The sequence below is a fragment of the Electrona antarctica genome (assembly GCF_951216825.1).
Source record: "Electrona antarctica genome assembly, contig: scaffold_250, whole genome shotgun sequence".
NCBI lineage: Eukaryota > Metazoa > Chordata > Actinopteri > Myctophiformes > Myctophidae > Electrona > Electrona antarctica.
In genome coordinates, this window is record NW_027637888.1 from 90,960 (window position 1) to 109,197 (window position 18,238).

At 44.4% G+C, this 18,238-nt stretch overlaps 1 protein-coding gene across 1 annotated transcript; it reads left to right on the forward strand.

Moving 5' to 3' along the window:
* Positions 1-1,153: 1,153 nt before the first annotated feature.
* Positions 1,154-14,396, forward strand: LOC306918586 (microfibril-associated glycoprotein 4-like; the record flags this gene model as incomplete). Its single annotated transcript, XM_079531478.1, has 5 exons — positions 1,154-1,314; positions 11,838-11,943; positions 12,865-12,961; positions 13,089-13,253; positions 14,101-14,396. The coding sequence occupies 5 exons, from the start codon at positions 1,154-1,156 to the stop codon at positions 14,394-14,396; spliced, it is 825 nt and encodes a 274-aa protein (XP_079387604.1).
* Positions 14,397-18,238: the final 3,842 nt, after the last annotated feature.

Genomic DNA, 18,238 nt, shown 5'->3' on the forward strand with positions numbered 1-18,238 from the left:
GTTGATCCTTCAATCCGACCTGCTTGGCAACTGTGTGTAACAAAATGGTTCGCCCCGAACCATCATCCAGAACTGTATATACTTCCATTACTCTGCCACAATTGCAAATTAGAACTGTGCACACCTTTAACATGACATTTCTCCCTTTTAGGCGGTGGATAGCCCACATACAAGGACTCTCCTGCTATAGTCAAGATTGTAAAAGCTGGCTGCGGTAATTCCTCTTGTACATCCTGTCCCGTCTCGATCTTAGGTGTCCTAGGGTTCCACTTCGTTACATTGCCACCCCCAGATTTCCCATGGAAATCTGTACCATATCTAGAAGGCTTGAACAGTGGACACCCCAATACAAGCATACGGAGGCTTGAACATCAAACGTCAGCCATTCAGGCCGCCCCATTGAGGGCATCACCAGTTCTCTCCCTCCTGCACATCACCAGTGCTCTCCCTCTAAGTCAGATAGTCTCTCTTTCCTGCACATGACCAGTGCTCTATCTCTCCTGCACATCACCAGTGCTCTGCACATCACCAGTGCTCTCTCTCCAGTGCTCTGCACACCACCAGTGCTCTCTCTTTCATGCACATCACCAGTGCTCTCTGACTCTAAGGGCCGGGGAGGTCTCACGGCATCCAGATTCTGTCAACAGGGTGGGTGTTGCGAAGGCTTTCACTTAGAGTTCCATATATGTGATAACCCATAGTCCCATATATGGAGACAACAGCGATATCCAGCGCTGACATCAAATTAATGTAGAAACTCCAAAGATGGATATACACAGTGGTGACATCATCGTAACACTAGACTTGCACAGCATAAAAGGCGGCTCCCATGGCTTCTAAACCTGAGATTCCAGGCAACGCACGCGGTATCTCCAACAGGTCAACATATACGAATCAAGGTATCTGGCTTTACAACCCATATACCTTGAATGGCTTGTATTACCTTGGGTATGCGTCTTCTAGATGAGACAGAATAACTGGCTAATGGCTAATGGCTAAGCAACTCGTAGAGCATTGAAGTAGAGGTTTCCACATCCCGGTTAAGTTCGTATCGAACACCACTGTAGCGGGTCCTAACGAAATAATCAGCACTGGTTCGAGCTATTTTACATGGTCCATTCGAGAACGGATTAGGACGTACTACAGTAACAGGATGTCGGAGGCCTTAGAGGATGGTGGTGGGGCGGCTTCCCCAGGATCCAGGAGGTTACGACACCAGGTGGAAGAACTTGTGGAGCAGGTGCGCTTCAACAATCCCTTAGAGGATGGTGGCCGACGGATTCCCCAGGAGCCAGGAGGCTACAACACCAGGTGGTAGAGCTTGTGGAGCAGGTGCGCTTCAACAATCATCATTTGGCCCCAGGGCCTACGGGCTCTGGAAGTTTGCCTCCAGAGTCTATGGGCTCTGGAGGTCCTGGGCATCAGTTGGTTAGATGCCAGGGACCCGAAGTGGTGGGACACACTTCGCCTTCGGAGAAGGTGGGCTCCGGAGGTTCTGGACATCAGTTGGTTAGATGCCAGGGATCCGAAGTGGTGGGACACACTTCGCCTTCGGAGCAGGTGGGCTCCGGAGGTTCTGGACATCAGTTGGTTAGATGCCAGGGACCCCAAGTGGTGGGACACACTTCGCCTTCGGAGCAGGTGGGCTCCGGAGGTTCTGGACATCAGTTGGTTAGATGCCAGGGATCCGAAGTGGTGGGACACACTTCGCCTTGGATCCGAAGTGGTGGGACACACTTCGCCTTCGGAGCAGGTGGGCTCCGGAGGTTCTGGACATCAGTTGGTTAGATGCCAGGGACCCGAAGTGGTGGGACACACTTCGCCTTCGGAGCAGGTGGGCTCCGGAGGTTCTGGACATCAGTTGGTTAGATGCCAGGGATCCGAAGTGGTGGGACACACTTCGCCTTCGGAGCAGGTGGGCTCCGGAGGTTCTGGGCATCAGTTGGTTGGATGCCAGGGACCCGACGTTGTGGGATTTCCATGTCCAGCAGAGATTGAAGGACCCGGCGTAGGACAGGAGAGTTCATCTTCAAAACGGCATGGGAATCGATTCTTGGGACAGCAGAGCAGGCTCGGACATCAAGACTACGATGGATATACCACCGATGGCGGAATCTACCGAGGACGAAGAGGAGCAGGAAGATGCAGCAGCCGACGAGGAACAGGAAGATACAGCATCCGACGAGGAGCAGGAAGATACAGCAGCCGACGAGGAGCAGGAAGATACAGCAGCCGACGAGGAGCAGGAAGATACAGCAGCCGAAGAGGAGCAGGAAGATGCAGCAGCCGACGAGAAGCAGGAAGATACAGCAGCCGACGAGGAGCAGGAAGATACAGCAGCCGACGAGGAGCAGGAAGATACAGCAGCCGACGAGGAGCAGAGAGATACAGCAGCCGACGAGGAGCAGGAAGATACCGCAGCCGACGAGGAGCAGGAAGAAGCAGCAGCCGACGAGGAGCAGGAAGATACAGCAGCCGACGAGGAGCAGGAAGATGCAGCAGCCGACGAGGAGCAGGAAGATACAGCAGCCGACGAGGAGCAGGAAGAAGCAGCAGCCGACGAGGAGCAGGAAGATACAGCAGGCGACGAGGGTCCCGCTCACCAGCAAGATACAACATCCGACAAGGGTCTCGTTCACCAGGAAGACACAGCATCCGACAAGGGTCTCGTTCACCAGGAAGACACAGCATCCGACGAGGGTCTCGTTCACCAGGAAGACACAGCATCCGACGAGGGCTCCACTCCCAGGAAGACACAGCATCCGACGAGGGTCTCGTTCACCAGCAAGATACAACATCCGACGAGGGTCTCGTTCACCAGCAAGATACAACATCCGACGAGGGTCTCGTTCAGAACGCTCTGACAGCCCTGGCTGCCCCTCAGGTGGGCAGCAGCATCTCGAAGCTGTGAGACCCACCCTGTTACCAGAGTCTGGATGCCAGCGTCTCGGAGCTGCGAGACCTCCCCGACCCTTAGAGTCAGAAGGTTCTGGTGAACACCGTGAGAGCACTGGTGATGTGCAGGAGAGAGCACTGGTGATGTGCAGGAGAGAGAGAGCACTGGTGATGTGCAGGAGAGTGAGAGGAGAGAGAGAGCACTGTTGATGTGCAGGAGAGAGAGAGAGAGAGAGAGAGCACTGGACATGATCACCTCCTTGAAAGTAGCCAGGGTTGAAGTGATGGCGTCGTGTTGTAGACGCCAGGGTCGAAGTGGTGGCGTGGTGTTGTAGACGCCAGGGCCGAAGTGGTGGCGTGGTGTTGTAGAAGCCTGGGTCCGAAGTTGTGGACCACCCTTGATACGGTCAAAAGGGCGTTACTTCAAACTGGAACTGCATGGGTTGGCTGACTCTGACCCATTGACAGGGAACGCCTTTAATGGGTGGCATGTGATTTGATCTTGAGGTTTTTATGACCCACCGTAACATCAAAGGAAGAAAGCGGGACGCTTGGATGCCCTCAATGGGGTGGCCTGAATGGCTGACTGTTCAAGCCTTCTTGATATTTTACATATTTCCATGGGAAATCTGGGGGTGGCTGTTTTGCGAAGGCTTTCACTTAGAGTTCCATATATGGGATAACCCATAGTCCCATATATGGAGACAACAGCGATATCCAGCGCTGACATCAGATTAATGTAGAAACTCCAAAGATGGATATACACAGTGGTGACATCATCGTAACACTAGACTTGCACAGAATAAAAGGCGGCTCCCATGGCTTCTAAACCTGAGATTCCAGGCAACGCACGCGGTATCTCCAACAGGTCAACATATACGAATCAAGGTATCTGGCTTTACAACCCATATACCTTGAATGGCTTCTATTACCTTGGGTACGAGTCTTCTAGATGAGACAGAATAACTGGCTAATGGCTAAGCAACTCGTAGAGCATTGAAGTAGAGGTTTCCACATCCCGGTTAAGTTCGTATCGAACACCACTGTAGCGGGTCCTAACGAAATAATCAGCACTGGTTCGAGCTATTTTACAGTGGGTCTCACAGCTTCGAGACGCTTCTGCTCACCTAGGGAGCAGCCAGGACCGCCAGAGCGTTCATGCTCTGGTGGCAACAGGGCGGGTCTCACAGTTTCGAGACGCTGGCATCCAGATTCTGGCAACAGGGTGGGTCTCACAGCTTCGAGACGCTTCTGCTCACCTAAGGAGCAGCCAGGACAGCCAGAGCGTTCATGCTCTGGTGGCAACAGGGCGGGTCTCACAGCTTTGAGACGCTGCTGCTCACCTAAGGAGCAGCCAGGACCGCCAGAGCGTTCGTGCTCTGGCGGCAACAGGGTGCATCTCACAGCTTCGAGATGATGCTGCCCACCTGAGGGGCAACCAGGACTGTCAGAGCGTTCGTGCTCTGACAGCAGAGGGGATCTCACGGCTTCGAGATACTGCTGCTCACCTACGGAGCAGCCAGGACTGCCAGAGTGTTCAGACTCTGGCAGCAACTGGGTTACCATCTGGTTAGAATCTTGCCACTGAGTCAGGGGTTGGCCAGGGTCACTATATCCAAGGCCTGATGATGATATCAAATTAGTCAAGCGAGTCTGCTCAACTACTAAATCTTTAATTTGCCGCTGGAGCTTCCGAAATCGACTGTCCCGCGGCTATCCGGCCATCACTTTCCAGGCCCCAATTCTCCAATTGGCTGCTCGCGCCAGCCCCATTCTCCGAAGAGCTGGCCTGCTGCCGTACCTCTACTTCAATGCTCTACGAATTGCTTAGCCATTAGCCAGTTATTCTGTCTCATCTAGAAGACTCGTGTCAAAAGTAATAGACGCTATTCAAGGTATATGGGTTGTAAAGCCAGATACCTTGGTTCGTATGTGTCTGGAAGACTTCAGCATCCCGTTACTGCGGTAAGTCCTAATCCGGCTCGAAGGACCATATAAAATAGCTCAAAGCTCTATTGCTGGTTACTTGTTAGGACCTCCGCAGTGGTGTCCGGTTAGAACTTGAACCAGGATGCTTCGACTTCTGCCTGCTCCCTGAAGCCGACCCTTGTTATATACTCTCCGACTATGCTTGTCACGATGACTAAGCCAGTTAGATCTATCCATATATGGTTCTACCACATCTATCTGATATCAGCACTAGGTCGGCTTGGGCCAAATATAAGGATTGTCATACTAGACATGTCATATGTCATATAGCCCATCGTCCTAGTCAGAGTCTTCGTTACAGTTTGTAATGTGTTTTAAGAGCTTTTATTGCCCACCTTGGGACATATAAATAAACTTGGCCTTGATAATGCTTTGGTGCACATGTATGTACTGTAGTCACAATTATTAGTCACACATCTCCCATGAAAACCCCAGGAAAGTGATTATTGTCTCCCAAACATCATAAAAACCCCAGGAAAGTGATTCTTGTCTCCCAAACATCATAAAAACCCCAGGAAAGTGATTCTTGTCTCCCAAACATCATAAAAACCCCAGGAAAGTGATTCTTGTCTCCCAAACATCATAAAAACCCCAGGAAAGTGATTCTTGTCTCCCAAACCCCAGGAAAGTGATTCTTGTCTCCCAAACCCCAGGAAAGTGATTCTTGTCTCCCAAACATCATTCAAATAAGATCTGGTTGCAAAAGGGTTGAAGTGTTATCCCTGTTATTCCTTCCTTTCCAATAATAGAGAAAATCATAAATAAATACTGAAACCATAATCATTAAGGAATGTTTACTGTACTATACACTGACACCACGGCGCGTAAACAGCGCCTCAAACTGTGACTCCGCCCACCACCGGGGGAAGTTGTGATTTTCGCCCGTTCACTGCAATGCAATTTGTGGCATTTTCAAAACAATATTGAGCAGAGTAGCGATTATCAAACGTATTTGCAATGCCATATACGTTGAAAGATCTGTTGCCCGTGGACAAGGCACGCTACCTCCGCAGGTTAGATAGCATCGGCATAGATGTTTGTCCGTATGTGATTAAGGATTGGACCAAGTTGCATTGGCAGCCATAGAAAATTCTTACCCCAGGCTAAAACCGGATGTGACGTTTTTGGGCGTTCCTGTCTAGCGTGGTGTCAGTGTATGTAAACACTACATTTCCAGCCATTCAGTTGCAAAAAAAAGTCCTTAAAGGCTTTAAGGACTATATTGGTGGACATATATCTTTCTTGACCAATCTAATGTAAAATATAACACGGCCTTGAGAGAGAGGCCTTGCAGCTCGGATTTACGACATGAAAAAGGGAAGAGAAACGTCGCCCATGTGGATATATACATTACATACAGTAGCATTACATACAGTAGCAGATATATACATTACATACAGTAGCAGGGCTCTCTCGGTCTTTTGAGGGTGTTTCAAAGGCATGCTTCTTTTCTCTGCACAGCATCCAACGGAAACGGCCCTCGTGTTTCTGATGGTCGCCATGACAACAGGGCTTTGGTGGGTCTGTGTTTGAGCAGTAGCCTATAGGTCTGTGTGTGTGTCACTGTGTGTGTGTGTGTGTGTGTGTGTGTGTGTGTGTGTGTGTGTGTGTGTGTGTGTGTGTGTGTGTGTGTGTGTGTGTGTGTGTGTGTGTGTGTGTGTGTGTGTGTGTGTGTGTGTGTGTGTGTGTGTGTGTGTTTTTGACAACCTGAAACTTATTGCAACACATACATAAATCTGATCCAAATTGATCCAAATGTTTAAGTACTAAGTAATGTTTTGTCATATCTACGATGTTGTGCGCGCACACACAATGTGTGCGCGGGTGTGCGCACGTGTGTGTGTGTGGGTGGGTGCGCGTGTGTGTGTGTGTGTGTGTGTGTGTGTGGGTGCGTGCGTGCGTGCGTGCGTGCGTGCTTGCGTAAAACACTCCTGTATGTATGTGTGCATATGACAACACCTATCACAGGCAGTTATTATAATTATTGTTTAGTGCTATTTATTTCATTTCTACACGCACACACTATATCAAAAAAATTAATCTTGGAACATTTTTGGATTTATTGTTGAAGCACTAACAAGACAACTCTAGAATGAGGATCCCTGGCAGGCCTTAGCCTGGCTAATAAGCCAGACTCAAATCACAGGCCTGGGCCTGGCACAAACCTTTTGGGGTTTCAGATGGGGATGCGTGGCCAAATATACATGTTCATTTGGGGGTCCTTGACATGAATATGGTTGAGAACCAGTGCTATTAACAATGTAAAGGCCACATCTCTGGAGAGCAAGACCAGGATATAGAATGGAGGCTGGGGTTACTTAGGGTCAGATGTCAGGTTGTGTTAAAAGAAAGCTACACTAAAACTACATACAAACTAAACTAAACCAAGGAACCCACATTCAAAAAGTTCTAAAACTAAACTGAGCTTGACAACACAAAGCCAAACCAAAATAAAAATAAAAACTAAATAAAAAAGGCAAAACTATGAATAACCCTAAGTTTCTCACTGATGCACATGCAGACAGGTGCAACGTTCTCACAGGTTCATTTCCCAGCAGCATTTGGCACCAACACTGGCTTTCCAGTCCGTGGTCAGTGATAGATAGACGTTCCACACTAACACGTACCATGGAAATGGACATGGCATTCATATTAACTTTGTTACATAACAGGGGTTCCCAAACTTTTTCATGTCAAGGACCCCCCAACATGATACTCATTAGCCTGGGGACCCCCCCATTTGAAGATTTGTGCGGCTCTAGCAGTGATATTCAACCTTTTACATTTGAATTAGGGTATACGGACCCCCATTTAATGGCATTTCTATCTCTGACACACCCAATTTATATTGTAAAATCAATGTTAATTTAACTCTGAGAGGACCCGTTAGGGTCCATAAGGGTCAATTTGGTTCCTAACTATCATTTAGCTGTTATATAACATATACCAAAGCATATGGAATGGTAATTAAAGTATAGGCCGAATTCATTTATAATGTCGCATCCTCTGTGTAACGAAAGCACTGATGTTGTTTCTTTTATATTTTTGGTCCGTGGACGTGTGGGTAACTTTATTACTCTTTTGATATGGACATTGGATAGGCTAATGTACTGTTATGGAATAGGAGTCTAAAATGCACAACAACAGAAATGCACCTTGAATTGTAACGTTTATTTAAATTTCTCTTCGGGTAGGGATTCTATTTTCCTGTTGAATTACTTAATGGACCAGACCAGACTACTTTAACTTTACTTTACAATAAAATAATTTCCGTTGTGAAACGTACATGGATCCTCGCTTCTGTTCTGTGTCTTCTGTCACTGAAGAGTGAAGACTGACTACAACCTAAACCCTGCCCAGTGGCATCAAAAACGCCCCTTCTCTCCTATTGGTTGGCGGTCAAACCCCACCCTTGTGTTTCGTCTGAAGTCCCGCCCCGTTCTTTGCGTGATTCGCCTGCAACCTGCTCCTCCATGGCTGTGTTCTGCCCTCCTCCCCCCACCCCCCTGCCCAGAGCTGCTCTGTCTAAACCACGTGAACATATGCACCGAAGCCAGTGGCAGGGTGACTGGGTACCCATCCGCAAAAGAAAAGAAAAACAGCTACCCTCTTTTCCTTTGAGTTTGGTTTTTCGAGAGACCAGTGGCAGGGTGACTGGGCCTGCTGGCTGATAAGGCTCTGTGCCCAGTGGCAGGGTGACTGGGCCTTCTGGCTAATAAGGCTCTGTGCCCAGTGGCAGGGTGACTGGGCCTGCTGGCTAATAAGGCTCTGTGCCCAGTGGCAGGGTGACTGGGCCTGCTGGCTAATAAGGCTCTGTGCCCAGTGGCAGGGTGACTGGGCCTGCTGGCTGATAAGGCTCTGTGCCCAGTGGCAGGGTGACTGGGCCTGCTGGCTAATAAGGCTCTGTGCCCAGTGGCAGGGTGACTGGGCCTGCTGGCTGATAAGGCTCTGTGCCCAGTGGCAGGGTGACTGGGCCTGCTGGCTGATAAGGCTCTGTGCCACAGCTGCAAAGTTCCCAGCATTGGGCATGAACACTAGTTTCTCAGTCAGTCAGGAATAGATCTTCCACACAATTTTATTTTCATTTCCTGAAAAATTGTAGATCTATACTATTTTCAGGTTTGGGTTTGGGGGAAAAGGAGCAAACCCAGAACAGTATGGTGGGTTTACTGTAGTTAAAAGTCTGAAATGAACAAAAAAAGACTAATTTACACATGCAGCACTGATGATAATCTATGAAGCTATATCTATGAGATCTATGAAAAAGCTGTATACACTGTAGTGGGGATACACTGTAGTCGTGTACAAAAGTTAAGTTGTTAGCCTTAAATAGTGTGTCTTAAAGTTGCATGGTTATGTGTATGTGCTATGAAGTCCTTTAATCGTAATCCGAGGTCAATGATAAGTTGGACAGAGCAAACGAGGCCTTGAGTCCTGCGTGTGTGTGTGTGTGTGTGTGTGTGTGTGTGTGTGTGTGTGTGTGTGTGTGTGTGTGTGTGTGTGTGTGTGTGTGTGTGTGTGTGTGTGTGTGTGTGTGTGTGTGTGTGTGTGTGTGTGTGTGTGTGTGTGTGTGTGTGTGTGTGTGTGTGTGTGTGTGTGTGTGTGTGTGTGTGTGTGTGTGTGTGTGAGAGAGTGTCCTGACCTGACCTGTGTGGGGATATTCCACTTTCAAACGTGGTCATTTTATCGTCTACTCAGGCTTATGTGGACACCCCAGACAGTTTTTAAGTTGCTCCATTCAGTATTATTTATTTAGATATTTGATATTCATTTCATACCCCTCCTATACAAAGTACAAAGCCATCGTATAACTTCAAACTCCATTTTAAACATTCATGTTAGATTCATTACATAAATGGTAAATGGTGCACTTATATCGTGTTTTTATCCAAAGCTCTTTACATAGATTTATATAGCTGCTGCTGTACATAGAATTGTGCATAAATAAATGAAAAGAATTGAAAAGAAAAAAACATGGCCTCCTCACATATTAGAAGGAATCAGTCACCAGAACCAAGGACAGGTGTTTTCTATGAATCTATCATGGTTAAAATGAGTTTTAAGTTACAATGGGTTTGTATAGGAACTCGGCATGTCTGATAAAGTGAATATCAAATATCTAAAAAATACTGAATCGAGCAAATTAAAAACTGACAAAATGACATAAAAAGGAACATATATAGTGCTGCTTAAAAAAACTAAACTAAACCAACAAACCCACATTAAAAACAAACTCAAAGCAAGCTGAAATTTAAAACACAAAGTCAAAATGAAATATAGACAAAAAGGCAAAAACTATTAATACATCTACTGTACATAAACCTACGCTGCTCCTGCTGACAGAGTGCAAAGTGCAAAGTTCCCACAGGTTAATTTCCCGGCAGAATTTGGCACCAACACTGGTTTTCCAGTCAGCCATGGGACGTTCCACATGAACACGTTGACATTGAAGGCGTTTTGGTGGTAACCTTACTGGATATAAAGGATCCTCAACCAAGGACTCTGTAGCAGCTGTCTGGAGGACTCTCTGAACCAGCATGGTGAGTATTTCACTGACCTCTTGAGAGAACAACCATTTGTATGTTTGACTAGTGCAGGAAGACAGGAACCCTTTATCCCTAAACTGATTTACTTATTTATTTACTTACTTATTTACTTTACTTACTTAGGCCTACTTATTTACTTTATACTTTACTTTACGACTGAGCCCGATTCTAAAATAAAATCTTCTAAATCATGTTTTTTTGGGGGGGAAAACCTATGTTTCTATACCAGTGGTGCTCAACCTTTTTTCATGTCAAGGTCCCCTAGAATTATCTGTATTTGGCCGCGGACCACCATCTGAAAGATTATATATATTCAATGATTTGCGCCACATTTTCAAGGTTTTTCAAAAATAGCAGATCTACAAGCTCGTAACGCGGCACTTCGTAGATCTGCTATTTTTCAATAGCTAAAGTGTAACATAATGCCTAAAACACCAAAAGGGGTTCCCGTGCTGAATGGGCTAAATGTATTTGAATGGTGCGACAGGGACCGTGTCCAAACATTATTCAATGAATATGGAATATTGTCTCTGTAGGGTGGAAACGTCCAAAACTGTTTTCAGCATTGAAATTTAAAATTGGTAAAATGACAGGCTCAAAACGTGACGCTTTGATGATCAAGTGGCATTAATTTAGTCTGGCTAATAAGGCAGACCGAATTGGCTGTTGGCAAAAAGAAAATTGCCTGCCGGCGGATTACGGTCTGGAGAGGCTCAATTGTACGCCCATTTCCTACACCAGAGAACTGGTGTGGCCAATCAGCACACGGTATGCAATATGGGCGGGCTTTGGTACAGTGACGTTCAATGCTTGAGACCTTTGACTGACAGTAGCTCTGACCAATTGCGTCAAAGAGAAAATGTTTGAACCCGCCCCCCCCGGGAAAGAAGATCCATACACAGCATCTCCAGACTCAAATACCACACGACAGTGTGATTTGAGTCTGGCTTATTAGCCAGGCTAGCATTAATTAACGAAAAAACAAAGTTTAAACATGGAGATAATAGGTTTCTGCCCGACAGTGACGATATTATAAAATATATTTTAAAATGTGAACATATATCTTCATACTGTGACCAATATATGAACTATTGTATTAAATTCATTAGGCCTACAGTAGTCTGTGTTCTTGGTGCACATTCTACTGTTGGACTGCATGATTCTTGGTTTACCTATGATCCTATAGATTACTATCTTTATGCATTTAATGTATTATGTTCTTACTAAATGGCTCTGGATTAAGAGGCTCTGCTATAGATGCCTAAATGTAATGCCTAATATAAACAACAACACATTTTGTTTATCATCCCATTTGAAATCCTAGACATTTCCCGTGGTGTTGGTCGTGTGTCTCCTCACTCCGGTGGTTGTGAGTTCCCTGCCAAGAGACTGTGCTGATGTCTACAGTCTAGACAACAGAGCTGTCAGTGGGATCCACACCATCTATCCTGTTGACGATGATACTGCTGTGCAGGCCTACTGTGACATGGACACCGATGGAGGGAAATGGACAGTAAGGATGATGTCATGCCACTGTTATATTTTTCGGTTAAAACTTGTTTAAATCTATTCCGATAATAATCATTTAAAGTGTTTGTTCAGTGCATTTATACTGTATCCCCCCGAGTCCCCCCCCCCCCCCCCCCCCCCCCCCCAGATATTAATAACCAGGAAATACATTTTCAGGTGGGTTGCCAGTTTCAGCCAATCAGGATAGACTTCCCCATTTATCAGCTTCATTTTTATAGTGGTCCAGATCTTTGTGTCACTGCTTGCAATATCATTTGTTTATCCTCTACGAGGTCTCTCTCCTCATTGGATCAAATTGGTCCTGAATTGTATGATTACTAAAGAGCTGGGGAGACAGGGAGGCCCGTGTTACTGAACAAACATTCTAGTCTACAGCAATGATTACGATCATAACATAAAGTATGACTTACTGCAGCTTTCAGTCTCTGAAAAAATATATTATTTGTCAGAGACATTTGCAGGACATTTTGCAGGAACATAAAGAGTTTAGTTCTGACTCCCATATTTTGTTTTGATCTGACATTTTAAGCCCAAACCACACCAAAGGTTGGGGTTGGGAACAAAACATTTTTTTAAGGTAAACGTTGCGTTGATGTGGTTTACCTTAAAAAAACGTGTTGTCCCTTAAGTTCCCAACCTGACCCTTTGGTGTGGTTTGGGCTTAAGTGTCAACTTAAACTGTATGCATGCTTCAATTTACACACCTTACCTTTTATATAAACATGTGAGATATGCACGTGTAACATTTGTTGTTAAGCGCTCAATAATAACATCAAGACAGTGGTATTTTATATTGGACAAGCAGAGCTTTTGTTATTCAATGATATTTCTATCCTCTCTCTCTCTCTCTCTCTCTCTCTCTCTCTCTCTCTCTCTATCTCACACACACACACTTTCACTGCAGGTTTTCCAGAGACGGATGGATGGCTCAGTGGGATTCACCAGACCCTGGGACCAATACAAGAGAGGCTTTGGCAATGTGGATGGAGAATACTGGCTAGGTGAGAAGACATAAATAGTACCATAACTATTATAATAATGAGCATTACGGAGGACCAAATATATGAAGACATGTTGAAAATGGGTGACGTGATCCTTCAATAAAACACTGGTCTGTATGCCCTTTAGGTCTGGAGAACCTCTACAATCTGACCTACAAGAGAAGTGAGCTCAGAGTGGACATGGAGGACTTCAGTGGGAACTCTGCACACGCTCAGTACAGCAACTTCTACATCGACTCTGAGGACCATGGATACATGCTGCACTTGGATCGCTTCACGGACGGAGGAGCAGGTATGTTTAGAAATCACCTTTGTTGTCACCGCTGGTTTCCGGGTGTAAAGTAGTGGATGACATTTAATACAACTCAATATATCTACTTACACATAGCAGCATAAGACAGCAGATACAGGACAGTACTGTATATGCACATGAAGTTAAGTATAAGGCACTAAAGAAGTAAGTGATTTCCACCAATAACTGCTATCACGCACGCACGCACGCACGCACGCACGCACGCACGCACACACGCACGCACGCACGCAGAGTGAGTGTTTGAGACAGACAGACAGACAAACAGACAGACAGACAGACAGACAGACAGACAGACAGACAGACAGACAGACAGACAGACAGACAGACAGACAGACTTTATATACATATGCAGTGGTGGAAAGTAACTAAATACATTTACTCAAGTATTGTGCACTTTTGAGCTACTTTTACTTACTTGAGTATTTCCATTTTTCAATGCTTTATGCATCTATATCTGAATAGCAAAGTCTTAACTTTTTTACTCCACTGAAACATTTAGTTACAAGTTGCTTTCTAGATTTAGAATAAAAATACACATTAAGCAATCGAAGCCCTCTATATAATATTTCATCTATTAAAAAATAGCAGAGCTACAAGCTCACACAGCGCGTAGCAATGCAACACGTTGTGTGAGCTTGTAGATCTGCTATTTTTTAAACGGTTTGACTTTTTTTTTTAAACATTTCAACAGAAAGAAAGGAAAAGAAAACAGGCCAATCATCATGAGTACTTATACTTTTATGATGATGATGATGATGATGATGATGATGATGATGATGAAGATAGTGTACTGCATTACATTCTCTTTTTAACTCTTTCCACACAGGAGACTCACTGAGCACTCACAATGGACAGAGATTCTCCACTCTAGACCGAGACCAGGATAGCCATTCATCAGTACATTGTGCTAGACTATTTCTGGGGGGGTACTGGTACAACATTTGTCATAATTCTAATCCCAATGGCGTTTATCTGTGGGGAGATTATACTGGCTCACCTAGTAGTGTTGGTGTTGTATGGTATCATTGGAAAGGTACCATGCAGTATTCCCTGAAGTCCATCAGTATGAAGGTCAGACCTCAACCCAGAAGAGACGAGCAGGACGGACAGACAGACGAATAGATTCACTATCTGAAACACAGGACAGACAGACAGACAGACAGACAGACAGACAGACAGACAGACAGACAGGCAGACAGACAGACAGACAGACAGACAGACAGACAGACAGACAGACAGACAGACGAATAGATTCACTATCTGACACTTCAAACACAGGATGGATAGACAGACAGACAGACAGACAGACAGACAGACAGACAGACAGACAGACAGACAGACAGACAGACAGACAGACAGACAGACAGACAGACAGACAGACAGACAGATTCACTATCTGACACTTCAAACACAGCTCAGGATTCTAAGGAGTTAAACCCAGTCTACACACTGTCATATGCAGTGGTGGAAAGTAACTAATTACATTTACTCAAGTATTGTGCATTTTTGAGCTACTTTTACTTACTTGAGTATTTCCATTTTTCAATATACTTTATGCATCTATATCTGAATAGCAAAGATTTAACTTTTTTACTCCACTGAAACATTTAGTTACAAGTTGCTTTCTAGATTTAGAATAAAAATACACATTAAGCAATCAAGCCCTCTATATAATATTTCATCTATTAAAAAATAGCAGTGCTACAAGCTCACACAACGCGTAGCAATGCAACACGTTGTGTGAGATCTGCTATTTTTGAAAAGGTTTGACATTTTTTTGAAACATTTCCAAAGAAAGAAAGGAAGAAATACAGGCTAAGGCAAAAAAAAAAATGGCCAATCATAATGAGTACTTATACTTTTAAGTATGATGTCAATACTTTTGTACACACACATTATTGGTTCAGTAATGAGACAGAAACAAAACACTCTCCATGAATTCAAGACCTCATGGGGGTGTAATTTATTTACGAATGTACGTCATCGACCGGTGTCTCCCAGGGCTCTGTACTTGGTCAGCTCCTTTTCCCCCCTCTAAACCAGATCTCTTTGTCTAAAATAGCCGATCTACAAGTTAACACTTGTATAGCAAGTATACCACGAGTTCTGAACCTTCCTGTCTGATAATACCTGTTTCTGAATATCTGTCTGATCTGAAGTTATAGTTTCACCTCCTCTGGTTACGACTCTTGCCTGGATACTGGATTACGTTCTTGGGTTTTTATTTCATATTTACAAAACAGAATTATTATAGACTGTTATTAATTGTAAAATGTGATCATAGCATGAGTGAAACTAATTAACTCATTGTCATTCCCTTCTCTGTAATGACTCTAATAAAACAAGTAAGCATCATAATGTCATGTATTTCATTCATTTATAAATACCATTTTATCAGTTCATTATTCCAGTATAGTTCTCCATGTGTCAGAGGGAAATACGCTCAGTCAAATTCCTTGTACGTGAACATACTTTGGTTTTAGTTAGTTTTGTAAACACAACACAGCTTCAGTTAGTTATGGGTTTTTGTAAAGCCTTGCTATTTTTATTTTAGTAAACTAAAATGTTTTGTCAATCATAGTTTTCATTATTTCATTAGTTTTAGTTAACTATACTATACTTTTATTCCTATTTTGAATACTATATTTTTAAAGGGTGCATTTTATATATTATACTTTACATTGTGGTATGTTTTACTTAAAGGGACAGTACACTTAAGTTGTATAATAGAAATACTTGCCATTAATATAGTGGTTGCAACTGCATTAATTGATCGCCCAAATCCCGTGGTGGGAGTTCTGCTCTGGTTTTGGTGAATATGAAGTAGTTCCGGTCATTTTGTGGGGGGGCACAGCATTAAACGTACATCTAATACTGGAGCAGTGAGAACGCTCCATCTTATCTAGTTATGTGTTTATATATAGTCACTGTGTCGGGTGGAAACCTCTTGTGTGAAAACCTGGTATACCTTTCAGGAAACATAAACATGAACCATGTGTTCCAATATAGTTATCATTTAATACTGATTATACTGATATTGATTCCATATTTAGAAAATCCATAAAATGACGTAATCACTTTAACATCAACTTTATTTTTTGCCACGCATTGAGCTTGTAGATCAACTTATTGTCTCCACCAGGCCGAAGGCATGGGGAGAGAGTATGTTTTGCACTCCGTCCGTGTGTCCGTCCTTCCGTCCGTCCTTCCTTCCGTCCTTCCGTCCGTCTGTGAACAGCTAATCTCCGGCACCGTTAACCCGGTCGATGCCAAACTTTGCACACACACTCCCTGGATGCCAACGATGAACCTCTGCCCCACATTTTCCAGAACGGCCTGTTATAGCGCCACCATGAGGCAGCTTTTCACATTTGTTACCTAAAACTGCACCGATCTGCGTGAAACGTTACATGCTCACTCCCCAGAGGCCGAGGACAAACCTTTGACCTGCATTTTCCGCATCTGCCTTTTATAGCGCCACCAGGAGGCCGACTTTTGTAAAACACATTTTTTGATATTACTCCTCCACATTCTGTTCAAAAATCTCACAAATCGTTACACAGTATCTCTATGGTCATGTGCTCAAGTTGGATCTGTCCCATATTTCATATTCCATCCTAATTGGTTATAATTGGCTTTCACAGTTTGCAAGATTGCCCTGTTTTGAACAAAAGCCTCAAATCATGAACGCAGCATGCAATTTACGTGAAATCTTTCACACATTTTCTTACTAGGCTGAGGAATATATCCCACCCTTTTCACATTGGCCTGTTATAGCGCCACCAACAGGTTGATTTTTGCAAAACACATTTTTGGAACAAAATGCCTCAAATCATCCAATTGCCATCAAAGGCGTATGAAGAAATGGCAAACGGTACACATGATCTCTGTAGTCATGTGATCAAGACGAGTCTGTTGGATTTCTCAGATTGTACACTGATTGGCTAAGATTGCCTTCCAAAGTTTTCAGAAGTCGCCCGTTTTGTACAAAATGCTGCACATGTCCTGCTCATCCAGAATTCTATCCTTAGAGATGCTATGAGTGATCTGGCTCTGCATTTCCTCAACAAAATGAAGAAAATTGTTGCAAAAACAAAACATCCTCCTAAACATTTTGCCAAACATCACACACACTCCTATCCTCCTGGTGGAGACCTGTGCCCGGAAGGGCACTTTTTCTAGTTTGTGTTGTTTTTGTTACTTTTGTGTCACACTGTAGTATGAAGTAGCAGGGCATACATTTAGACCCCAAAAAATGAATAAATAATAAAATAAGAAGAAAGTTGAAATATGGAGGTACAAGGAAGGATTCTGTCTAGCGACTTTAAGCAACGACGGCTACGGCAGTCGGCTCCGGCAACCGGAAATGAATCAGTGCTCGATACATAAACCTGCTCTCCGTCGCAGCCCTTTCTACTACGGCAGAACCCATGTACACTTACACGTAGTGTCTACAACGCCATGTCATAACCATGTTTATTGAAATTATAGCTGTCACATTAACACTGATTGCTCCATCACCTCTCTTATGCTGTGTAATGTGTTGGCATGCTCTGAATGAAGAAATAACACTAGGGTGACCAGATGTCCCTCTTTGCGTGGGACAGTCCCTCATTTCCAAGACTTTTCAGGCGTCCCACAAATTGAGACCCTGTCCCACATTATGACTGATGACAGGCAATTGCATCAGTGTTCAAATGTCCTAATAGTTAGTCCCCTAACAGTTGGCCTTCTGTTGTAAGGCTCTCTCTCTTCCTGCAAGTGAGATGGGGGGACGGGGGTCCCCCCATCTCACTTGTCCAACACAAGAGATACTTCTGTCCCTCAAATGAACAGTTGGGATCTGGTCACCCTAAATAACACTGCCATATGTCATATTAACCATGTTTGTTTATTAAAACGGTTTTAGAATAACAGAGATTGCTCCAGCACCTTCCTCTTTCCACTGCTGATCATGTCCAGCA